The sequence below is a fragment of the Mytilus edulis genome, chromosome 8 (genome assembly GCF_963676685.1).
Source record: "Mytilus edulis chromosome 8, xbMytEdul2.2, whole genome shotgun sequence".
NCBI classification, from domain to species: domain Eukaryota; kingdom Metazoa; phylum Mollusca; class Bivalvia; order Mytilida; family Mytilidae; genus Mytilus; species Mytilus edulis.
In genome coordinates this window covers 43976484-43989003 of record NC_092351.1, presented here as the reverse complement: position 1 = coordinate 43989003, position 12520 = coordinate 43976484, and the positions used below count along the sequence as shown (strand labels likewise).

The following is a 12520-nucleotide window of genomic DNA, read 5'->3' as shown; positions in this document are numbered from 1 at the left end:
TTTAATACAGCAAGGCTATAATTATGAAAACTTGAAAGTACCAATAATTTTCTTAAGAACAAAGAGACGTTGAGCAATCACTTTCGATTGATAAAGTCGCTAAATTATATCTTCCAGTCGAAAATTGTCGCTAAATTATTCTTCTTGTCACTTCTTGTCGCTGAAATCCTTCTTGTCGCTAATTAGTGTAACCGAAGTAATCTGTTTAGGGGAGATAACTATTTTGCTCTCCAGTCAGGAGGAAAGAAACGCGGGAATGGAAATTTAGAAATTTAGGAATAGAAAAAGTATGGCATTTTTTGGAGGAGCAGCGACGACTCCTTTTGGAACAACAGCTACTACATCTACTTCAACAGGATTTGGAGGATTCGGCACACAAACTCAAAGCACAGGTATCATTATATTAATTATGGATTATCAGATAAAACTGCGTAAATTATTTTAGTCTGAAATTATTTGTGTCACAGGCCACTTGTTTCTATCTATGGGAAGACCCACTATCAACGTATATTTACGTAAATTTGGTACTTTCAAAGAGTCGTATCAAAAAAGAGGTGCACCATAATATGATTTTTTTCCTGTAAAGTTGTAAAGTCAATAATTTAAACTCGTATTTTGAGTTTTATATGAATTAATCAGTATTTTTCTCAAAATCATTAAAAATTAAAATTGCATTCAAGTCTCAAATGACAGAATCCTAATAATAAATGCACACAATAATTTCTGAATTTACAGTAAATTTAATCAATACTTTCACTTTACTTTCTCTTTCAATTGCTATTTATAACGTACATATAGCAGGGGTTCAAATTAGCGGTGGACCTTCCACTATTGCAATCAGACTTTCGTTATTGTTACAAGCTACGCTCAACAGACCTTCGATTTGAAAGAATATAAAAATTAACTTTGCCGACCTTTTTAACCAAAATTTCCAGACAATCTCAAAATTTATTTTTATCTTTATAAATTATGACAGCGATGTTCATTTTGTTCAACCGCTAGTTTTATACCGAAAATCGCCAACAAGTAATGTGTAAATCCGAGTAAAATCGTATTTGACTGACATAAACAACATTGAAAATCAATGCATGCCATAAACCGGAAGTGAAGACAATTACAATACCGGATCAGATTCCGGTGACGGATAAGTGTAACTCCGAATTTGCCGATCAAATACATTAAAAAAATAATAATTCCAGGCAGGTGACAAAATACATCTTTTATGATGAAATATAAATACTAGAATTGAAAACCAAAAGATATATTGAAAAGAAAGTGAAAGAAGGAAAATATTTTTATACAGAAACTCAAAATTACTTTTAGTTCACAAATTTTCGTGTCAAAATCCAATAAAATGTGACAGTAATTTTCTTCATCATTACTAAATGTTGATATTACATGTAGATGTTTTTATAGTGTGAACATATTACTACAATTCCAAGAGGTAATTTCTTTTCAATTTTGAAGGCCAGTAAAATCTCAGGAAGTTTTTTACTTTATTTTCACAGATGACTATAATAGTGCAACTAGATGTGACACACTTAAACAGCTTTGAATTTGAACTTTAATTGTATTCTCGGGTATGAATTGAACAATATAAAAAGGAGATGCATATGGTCCTTTATATTATAGTGAAAACTACAAGACAACACACCCACCAACAGTGACACCCTCCCCAATACAAAAAAAAAAGGATTATGTGAATTCATATACAAGACAATTACATTTATTATTAAACATGTTATACAACAGTGACACTAACAATTAAACAAGCTAACCCAACACCAAAAGCACATTAATTTTGTATCTTACTGAGTTATGAAATATTTCAAGTGAAAGTAGGACCTGTAATTTAGGTTGTGGACCTTTCAGTTTGGAGTGTCAAAGGTCCTGGACCTTCTAGTACCAAATGTTAATTTGAACCCCTGCGTAGTCCAAATAATTATGACGTCTTGCAAGGCTATTTTAATTTTTTTCTGGGATGCCTTCCTACAACATCATAGGACAGTCAGGGGACTTACTGTAAAAATCACTTATTTGAGTAGCAAATTCGAGGTCTTGTCACAAATTGGGATTTTGTAGTTTTTTTTAAATTTTAAACATATAGGTTTAAATAGCATCTTTCAATTAGTAAAAATTAAAAAATATGAACTTTTTGCTTCTGTTAAGTAGCAAGGTTTATGCCTTTGATGCTATCATTCTGAAAATTCTATTTTAGTTGAAAAAATGCTATAATAATGGCTTTACATAATGAACTGATACTTTCTTAAAAGATTTTTCACAGCAGTGGGAGTATTTTTCCTGTGAAGTTCAAGGTTTCATCTTTCAGATTATGTAATAAAATTCTACTGTTCGCTGTTCGCGATAAAAATTTCACTGTTCGGGGGTGTTGAAATTAGTGGGGGTTATTAAAAGAATGATACTTAAAGAAGTGATTTTTGGGAAGGAAATTGAGGTCTGATACTTAAACAAGTGATTTTTATGTCATTATCCTAGATTCAGTACAAGGTCATCACCTGAAATGACCTGGTCATCCTAGACAACACAGATGACTGATGTTGGTTCTGATAAATTTAGAAACATAATTTAAGGCCCTGGATCATTAGTATTCTATATTTAAAGCTACACTAATATTAAATCACTTCTTCTAGTGATTAATTTGTACTACTTAAATAGGTGATTATTAGAGAAAGACAACTCTAACTTCGAACCTTTATGGAAATAATGTTACTTGAATCAGTGATTTAGAAAATCACTTGTTTAAGTAAGTCCCCTGACTGTAGGACAACCCAGAAAAAATTAAAATAGCCTTGCCAGACGTCATAATTATTTGGACTTTTTATAACGTTACTTTGACTCATCATCATGACCTAGTCCAAATAATTATGACATTTTAAAGGCTATTAAATGTTTTTTCTTTGACGCCTTACATCGACAATTATTTGTCACATGACTTTATAGCAAATCATTTCACATTTACGAAGTGTTCTTCATAACTATATGTTCAGGTTTAACAAAAAATCGTTTTAATGAAATTTTATACATTTTGTCATTGCAAAATGATGTACATTTGTATTTTAAAAGATTTCTCAGATCGTTTTTTAAATATTGATCTTTGAACTTTGAGGTATTTGTTCATTGAATTTTCAGTAGCCACCGTCTTGTTTGATATGGAAACCATTTTACACAACTGGGATGTTCTTTAACATGTTTAAAAAGATACTTCTGAGTTTAATAATTCATCATTCTTTCAAAATCTTATATTTTTGTCATCATAAATGACTATTAATCATTATATTTTTATATTAACAACTAATAATAATTATCATGATTATATAATTACAATGACCTGTGAAATACGCAAATAACTATAGTACTACATGTAGCATCTTATATCAGAGATAAGAAACTAAGTTTATTGTTGTATGGTACATGTAGCTTTAAAAAGGTGGCTTAGTAATCAGTTAAAGTCAATAGAGACGAGTCCCTTAAGTATAGAAAGTCCTTGATACAATGTAGCAACATTGTGATGACCACGTTTAATTTTCTCAACCTGATTGTCATGATTGTGTACGTCAGCATGGTTTTAATATGTATTGTTCTCTATCCTGACTACAGTGGCGTAGCCACTGAAATATGTTGATCTCAATACATTACTAGAAAATTCCTTAAATTGTTGTTGTGATAGGACCTTCTACACAATATTTATCTTTAATGCAGGATTTGGTCTATTTAACCAAGCCAAGACAACAGCCCCTACATTTGGAACTGGTGGCTTTGGGACTACTACTGGTGCAACTGCAGGTTTTGGGGCCAGTACAGGGTTTGGTTTAGGTGGAACAGCCACGACTCAGCCTACAGCAGGCTTTGGCACATCAACAGGTTTTGGTGCTGCCCCAACAGCTGGTGGCTTTGGAACTGGAAATGCATTTAAAGGTTTTGGCGCTGGGCCAACTACAGGATTTGGAGCTACTGGAGCCACAGGATTTGGAGCAATAGGAGGTACTTTTATATACTCTGCAGCAAAGACTGTTTTCATTTAGTCTGTCAGTTATTTTTTTGTAGGTATGAACTGAAAATGACATGGGTCAACTTCTGCAATGATGATAAAACATTAACATTGAAAGCCTTTATTTAATGTGTTTAGAGAATTATGAAAAACTGTCTTGTAATTCCCAAAACAAAGATATAGACAAATGAAATACATGTACAATGTGTTAAACATTGTTAAAAAATGTACAATAATTATGATACATATGATAAATTCTATTCATGCTGAATCTTGTGGTTAAACAACAAGATTGTCTAAAATAAAATGTTGTGTAAAAAAGTGCAATGTTTTAATTTTTAAACTTTGTAAAACATGTTTAAACTGAATCCTGTCATCTCTGTTCAATTCTGCACCAAAACAGTTTGTTTACATTGGTACACTAATAGTACTACATTTACAGTTTAAATGGGATTTGGTTAAAATTAGTTTTATTGTAAGAACTTTAATTTCCATGTCTGTTTTTATCTTGCATAATTAGGTCCCCAGTTGCAAGCTCAGCAGCAACAACAAGCACAACAAGCACAACAATCCAGTCTGGAATTATTGGGTACTGCTGTTACCTTGCCACAAATCTATGGAGATGAGAGAGATGCCATCATAGCCAAATGGAACCAGTTACAAGCATATTGGGGCACAGGAAAGGGATTTTACAGCAGCAATGGTTTTGTAAACTTTACCCCTGACAATCCTTATTGCAGGTTTAAGGTACATGCTATGACATACATGACATGAGTTGAAGTCTTTCAGTTAAAATAAAGGAATTCATTTCATTAAATGTGTTTTCAATTGAATATGTTTTTCATTTATTTAAAAAAAAATAGGTGGAAGATAAGGGAGAATCAAAAATTAAAGAAAAGAGAGACAGACAAATTCAATCATGTCAATGAAGAAAAATAACAACAACAGAAAACAACTGAAAGACAAGCACCAATTCACAAAGCACTATATAAAAAAAAAAAATACAAACCACACAATAGCATGATCTCAAGTCCTCCCTTCTTATTTAAAATTACATACAAAATGACATTTTTTGAATTAACATGTATCTTGTTATGGTATCCCCAACAATATACATACATGTATAGAAATTGTTTTTAGATAAATATAAAATCATGCAGGATTAAAGTTTTTGTGAAATTTAATGAACACTTTCTCACACTATTAATATTATTATTTTTGCTGATAATTTTAATATGGTAAATCAGGTTTTGAAAATAGCAAACAATGACAGTATCATTAACAGTAGTGTTATTCTAATTTTTCAGAATAGAACCTGTAGGAACATCTTTAAGTTTAACTATGTGATTATTTTCAAATATGAATTTTAAAATTTAGTGTTAATAAACATGGTAGAATAATAAAAAAAATTGTCAGTTAGTGTATCTTTTTTATTGCAGGCTGTAGGATACAACAGATTACCCAGGTCCAGAAATGAAGATGGACTGGTTTCTATAGTGATAAAGAAAAAAGAATCGGATGTTACAGCACAACAACAACAAGTGGTAGACCAGTTGTTTAAAATCCTGGGAAATAAACCCCATCTGTCAGTGTGTGTGGAGGGTATCAAAACCCTTCCTGATGATAAGTACGTTATTTTCCTCTTTACTTCAGCATTTTAAGAGCTTTTGATTGACCTGCATTTAAACCAAGGCTTTTAAAAAAAGTCAAATATGCATGAACAGAAATTGTAACCCCATAATAATTAAACTGAATAATTTATATATGCACATGTGTGTCTGAAATAAACTTTTATTGAGTATATAAATGCTTATTAAACGATGTATCAATTTTGAAAGCATAACTATAAATCTGCCTATGTAAACAGCCAAATATATGGCTAGCTTTTTCTTGTGGGTTTACAACCTCAGTGTTAGCACTGTACATACAAATTGTATGTATCAAGTTGACTTCTTTCATATGTTTAAAGTAAACAAAAAGCCAAACAATTTTGTTTTTTTTTTAAATAAAACACAGTTATGTAATTTTAGGCTTTCTCTGCAATATTAATTATCTATGTCAAAATTGTGTCTATTATTTTTCCAGAACTGAATTAGTTATATACATCTTGGAGAGACCAGCAAGTGGTCCTGCCAAAAGAATAACAGCTAGTGAGCTGTTCCAGTTCCTGAACACACCCAATATAAAACAACAAATTACAACACAGCTTGCAGCAGAAGATATTTGGCAGAAAACTGGGTTTACACCTGAACAACTGAAAGTTTATTTAGAAAACCCTCCTGCTGGTTAGTTTTGAAACTTTTGATTTTTTTTTTTTAATGATAATTTTTGAATAAACCTAAATGTTTTCTATTAGGAATATGAGGAAAAGACCAGAAAAACCATATCCGTTCCCACTTGTGCCACCACATTTCAAATTTTTAAATGAACTGTAATGTCTGGGTTAAACCCACATTTGGCATATATTTTATTTTAAGCTCATTTATAGTAAACACATGTATTAAATTTCATGTTAATGTGACCATAACTTTATTATATGAAAGCTGAACCCAAAAAGGAAGTTGTCAAAATATTTAGGTTACCAGTTATAAACAATGTAATGGCTCCAATACAATCTTTATGCTAATTAAATTCAGGATTCTTTCAATGACGGAAATTGATAGTTATTGTTTTATATTGTAGGGATTCATCCATTTATTTGGGAGCAGGCAAAGTTAGATAACCCTGACCAAGAGAACTTGATCCCTGTTCCAGTGGTAGGATTCAATGCTTTACAACAGAGAATGAAACACCAGGAACAGCAAACAAAAGCTCATCAACAGAGACTAGATGTAATTTTTATTTATTAAAATGCCCCCACCTAAGCTAGTAGAGGGGCATTATGTTTTCTGATCCGTGGGTCCGTTCGTTCTTTTGTCCATCTGTTTGTCCCGCTTCAGGTTACAGTTTTTGGTCAAGATACTTTTTGATGAAGTTGAAGTCCAATCAACGTGAAACTTAGTACACATGTTCCCTACGATATGCTCTTTTTAATTTAAATGCCAAATTAGATTTTTGACCCCAATTTCAGGGTCCACTAAACATAGAAAATGATAGTGCAAGTGGGCCGGGGCATCTGTGTACTATGGACACATTCTTGTTTTTATTTAACTTGGGTTGTTGTGACATTGACATATAACCTATACACTCATTTTATTCATATAATATAGAAATGCTTACATAATAATTACATAATGACATCATAAATTGAAAACTAAATTGAAATAAAGTTGAGAATGGAAATTGGGATTGTGTCTAAGAGACAACAAGCTGACCAGAGAGCAGAAAACAGTGGAAGGCCACCAATGGGTCTTTGATACAGTGATGAAGTCCTGCACTCAAAAATGGGCTACAGCTGGCCCTGAAACAAAAATGTGTAATAGTTCAATGTGTACATTGGTCAAAACATGAATCTTTTCTGTAAAACAAATTGTTATTTAAAACATGTTTGAATTTTAACAAGTTGAGTCCTTAGTTTAAAGTATGCCATTTTGTTATTTTATTGTAAGCTTTAATTTTTTTCAAAATTTCATACTATTTTCAGATGATAGCAAATGAATTACAACAGTTCCAACAAAAACAAAATAACATGATGTCAAAAATGGATGAATACAAAAGAAAACACATAGAACTGAGTCACAGGTTATTACAAGTGGTGGTTAAACAGGAAATCTTCAGAAAGATGGGTTACGCAATACAGGCTGACGAAGAGCAACTCCGAGTCCATTTAGAGAAAACTCAAGCAGAGTTAAATCATCCAACACAGTTTAAAGTAAGATTATATATTTTGCAAATAAATTGATTCTTTTTAGCTGACCATGTCTGAAGGGCCATTCAAGCTCAACACTTCTTTTACTTTACTGGCCATTCACTTTTACAAAAATCTTCTTCTCTAAAAGGGGCCTCAGTGGCCTAGTGGTCTAAGTAGTTACTACTGTAATCACTAGCCAGTCAACACTGAGGTTGTGAGTTCGAACCCTGCTCGTGCGGGTACACTCGACTCGATTCTAAATTGACTAGGATTTTCAGTTTTCCTATCGAAGGTCGTGGTTTTCTCCGAGCACTCTGGCTTCATCTAAGAAATAGCCTCAATGCTGTGCTGAAAAGTGGCTTTATACACATCATCTTTGGATTATCATAATCTAGTTTTAAAAAATATTATATATGCCTCATGCTTTTTAATATTTTCTCTCTTTATCTCGAGTCTTCCTGAGAAATCTATTTAATCACTATCTAACTGTATTTATACTAGTAAACAATTCAATTTATTTCTTTATGAGATATTACATAAAAGATCATTTCTGGGAACCAGTAGGTAAAAAAAAAAATATCTATAAATGTTTTAAATTATCTTACAAATTGGTGTTTGGTTTGTGATCAACTTCTTTTCTGAAGTACCACCTATTGAAAGAGAGAAAATGTATACAGCTACATAATACGCAGGGCAATCTAGAAATAAGTAAACAAAACTTGTTTTAAAAGTATAAAAAGTGGTGAGATTTCAATTTTACTCTGATCATATGTTGCCATTTGTTCTCCAAGTAAGATGTACCAAAAAATTCTTGGTGCCCATTTGAATTAGATAATGAAATTTTTCAGATTTCTGTAAAAATGTTATAGGATAAGGGAGATAACTTATAATGAAATTAATAAAAAAAAAGTTTATTTTTTTATTTTTTCGATGATGTAAAAAATAATCTTCTAAATTAATTGGTTTAATATGTAAGAATAATTACATAGAAACATACTAAACCATAAGCAAACTTCAAATTAGGAAGTCCATAAAAAAATCCCTACCTACCTACCCTAACTTTTTTTCAGATGTAACTGGAACCACACATACTATTTTATTTGGCCTAGCCATTTACGAAAAAATTATTGGGGTTTATTTGAAGAAGGATATTTTAAGATATCATAAAAAAACAATGTCAATCACAACCAGTTTACACACAACCTTTAATAATGTTAATTGAAAAAACCTAGTCATTTATTTTGTTCTTCATTGATATAACTATTTTCAGGGAAGGCTAAATGAATTAATGTCCCAAATCCGTATGCAGAATCATTTAGCTGGAAGTAGAGCTGATTTTAGTTACCAAATGGACCCATCATTACAACAAGAAATCAAACAGGTAAGCTTTAACATAATTGTGGTGTGCATATGTGAGCTGCGTCGGATAGAAATCGACATATGGAAGTGCATGTACACATATACATATCAAAGACTTTGATCGAGTTTGGAAAAACTAATATATAAAAGCTGCATTTTGGTCCATTTAAAAGGATTGTCTCCTTATGAAAACCTACTTTTGGAACAATTACAGACTTTTCGTAGAAATTATTTTAACCCACAATAGGTTAACAGAGGTATTGATTTTCGTTTGCATAAGGTCGATTTCTATCCGACGCAACTCATGTTATTTTGTATTAATTAATTGTAGTTTTAAGGTAAACATACAGGTTTAAACAGAAAAATGGCTCTCACTTTGATAAATTGAGTAACATTCTTTTCAGTTGACAAAAGACTAGCAAGGTAAAAATTTGTTAAAAGAAAATGTTTGCAATGGATCTGTTCATATGAAAGGAATATAAATATTTTTTTCTATAACAATCTTTATAGACCAAATAAGTCATTGGATTAATAAATGAATTTTGTTTGATAACACTGAAATGTACTACACAAGATTTCAGTAAAGTTTTGATGATGTAGAACATTTCTTGCATAATTCCTTTGTGCACTTCTTGCTATATTTATACCCCCGCTTTAAAAAAGGGGGGGTATACTGTTTTACCTCTGTCTGTCCGTCAGTCAGTCCGTCCCATGAAACTTTCGTCACATTTTTCTCAGGAACTACACATCCACCCTTTCTGTAATTTGGTATCAACATTTATATATGTCAGCCATACCGTGTGATGCGTTTTCAGATTCATCACTTGACAACTTCCTGTTTACCGAACACTTGTCTGATTTTACACATGATAGCCAAGTTGAAAATTTTCGTCACATTTTTCTCAGGAACTACAATACAAGGATTTCTAAAATTTGGTTTCAGGATTTATATAAGTCAGCTATACCGTGTGATGCGTTTTCAGATTCATCACTCGACAAATTCCTGTTTACCGAACACTTGCATATTTTTACACTATTAATATTATCCACTTGCGGCGGGGGTATCATCAGTGAGCAGTAGCTCGCAGTTTCACTTGTTATTTTTATGCCCCATTTATGGGCATTATGTTTTCTGGTCTGTGCGTTCATCCGTTCGTGCATTCGTTCGTCTGTCTGTCCCGCTTCAGGTTAAAGTTTTTGGTCGAGGTAGTTTTTGATGAAGTTGAAGTCCAATCAACTTGAAACTTAGTACACATGTTCCCAATGATATGATCTTTCTAATTTTAATGCAAAATTAGAGATTTTCCTCCACCATTTTCACCGTCCACTGAACATAGAAAATGATAGTGCGGATGGGGCATCTGTGTACTGGGGACACATTCTTGTTTAATAAATGTTATAAGCATTTTGTAAGGTAGTACTATAGCATTGTTTTAATTTACATTTGTTTGGGTCAGTTATGAATTATATTAAGGTTTTGATTTGAGGGAGCTTTCTTCCCATCTTGAACAACTTGAAACTAACATAAAAAGGTTTCATATGAACTGAAAACCCTCCCCCCCAAAAAAAAAAAAAACAACAACAACAAAAAATACAGTTTTACAGACCACATGTGCATTATAATGTGAATTTTTATAAAAAATACATTTTATTGCTAAAAATAAGGGTCTTGGCTCAGATTACTTGGTTTACTGAACATGGAAATTTATGTGATAATGCGATTTCAGTACAATTTATTCTAAGTTAATGTTTTTGGATAATATCAGTTTATATTTAGTCGGCAGCTTGACAGTAATAAGTTGTATGGTGGGAGCTTCACACATATCTGATCTGTCAGACAACTACTTGTCTTCCTATTTGCCAACACTTTGAACTTTCAATATGTGAATGAATGTAAAATTTGTTTTCAAAATTTTGTGGTAGCCTAAAGGAAAACTAACTCCCTCCGTCTGTCCGTCTGTCTGTCCATCTGTCAGTTTGGCAACTAAGTTTTCCTTACCTTTTTCTTCCTGCTTGAAGATATAGATTTGATATCAGGTTTAATCATGACATGTTACCGATCAATTTCAAATTTTGTTCTGGTCAGTGCAGGGTTATGGTTCTTAGACTTTGAAAATTCACTTAAAAAGTCAGTTTCCACACTTTTGTCATGTTTGTTCTTCATGCTTGGAGACATTGAAATGTGTTATATAGTTTACACCATGACATCAAGTTAGCATTTTGTTCTGTTACAATGAATATTAACTGGTGGGTGACTATTTATTGCCATGTAATACTCTCAGAATGCTTGTTTATGAAAGTACATATTTATTTTTCTTTCAGCTACTCAAACAGCAACAAGATGGTCTAAAACATTTAATACAGATTGTAAAAGACGATTCCCATGATTTACAGTTAATGGAACAAAGTTTACAGGAATCATCACACAGAAGATAGCATTTGTTGTGTCATGTTATAGCTTAAATATTGTAATTTTGAGACTGTTTTATCAAGAATCTATGAGAAATTGACAAGGAATAAGAGTGTGGACACTAAGGAATAAGATCATTGACACTAAAAGTCATTTTTAATAAGATGATGATTGATTTACTAATGGTATCACCTACAATTGATTTTATGGTGTATTCTGTTAATTCCATTTCAACAACTTCATGATCTTCTTCACCATAATGTACTAATTGTTATACAGTTATACCTATAATGTTCAATCAAACATTGTTATATATTTTATTGGACACAAACAGAATATCATTTTACATGTGAAACAAGGATTTATATTAAAATATTGTCACACCTGGATAAAACCTCATTTATTGCTTTACTGCATTGGATGCTGTACATTTTGTATGTCATTGAGGACTTTTCTGACAATGTCTTTGAATGATATCTTTTTCAGTGTCTTTGAATGATATCTTTTTCAGTGTCTTTGATAAATAATTTTTTTTCCACACCTTATTTAAAATATGGAGATGTGTAATAATTGCTGTTGAGACAATTATCCAACAAAGTGTAATAAACATGGATTGAAGCAATAAAAGGGCTCCATGCAACACATCAATGGTCTTGCAAAGTGCAAACAATTATCTTTGAAAATATACAAAGGTCAATGTCCAGAGCATAACTGAAAGATGACTATTGATGCTTTGGTGACTGAAGAATTATATCATTTAATTGTCTTGCATATTCAAAACTGTTACACAATTCTCTTGTATCATGTGCCTCCTATATTTTTGCACACATTGCCCTATAGTCTTTTTTGCCATCATTTTATAGTGTTTGTCAATGTTCTTTTGGTATTTTTTTATAAAATCTCCTTTCAATAACCCCATTTTTATACGCCCGTCAAAATTTTGACGGGACGT

The 12520-nt window shown here is 31.9% G+C and overlaps 1 protein-coding gene across 1 annotated transcript; it reads left to right on the top strand.

Annotated features, from left to right (window-relative positions):
• The first annotated feature begins 212 nt into the window (after window positions 1-212).
• Window positions 213-11962, top strand: LOC139485649 (nuclear pore complex protein Nup54-like). The gene is made up of 9 exons (XM_071270273.1): window positions 213-392; window positions 3721-4002; window positions 4530-4756; window positions 5449-5636; window positions 6095-6294; window positions 6692-6840; window positions 7593-7820; window positions 9070-9180; window positions 11481-11962. Exons 1-9 carry the CDS (start codon window positions 290-292, stop codon window positions 11592-11594), a joined length of 1602 nt encoding a protein of 533 aa, XP_071126374.1. The 5' UTR covers window positions 213-289; the 3' UTR covers window positions 11595-11962.
• The last annotated feature ends 558 nt before the right edge of the window (window positions 11963-12520 follow it).

Coding starts and splice junctions, on each gene's coding strand:
- LOC139485649 (XM_071270273.1), top strand. CDS start 290: ATGGCATTTTTTGGAGGAGCAGCGACGACTCCTTTTGGAACAACAGCT. Junction 393..3,720: donor CACACAAACTCAAAGCACAG/GTATCATTATAT, acceptor TCTTTAATGCAG/GATTTGGTCTATTTAACCAA. Junction 9,181..11,480: donor TACAACAAGAAATCAAACAG/GTAAGCTTTAAC, acceptor TTTTTCTTTCAG/CTACTCAAACAGCAACAAGA.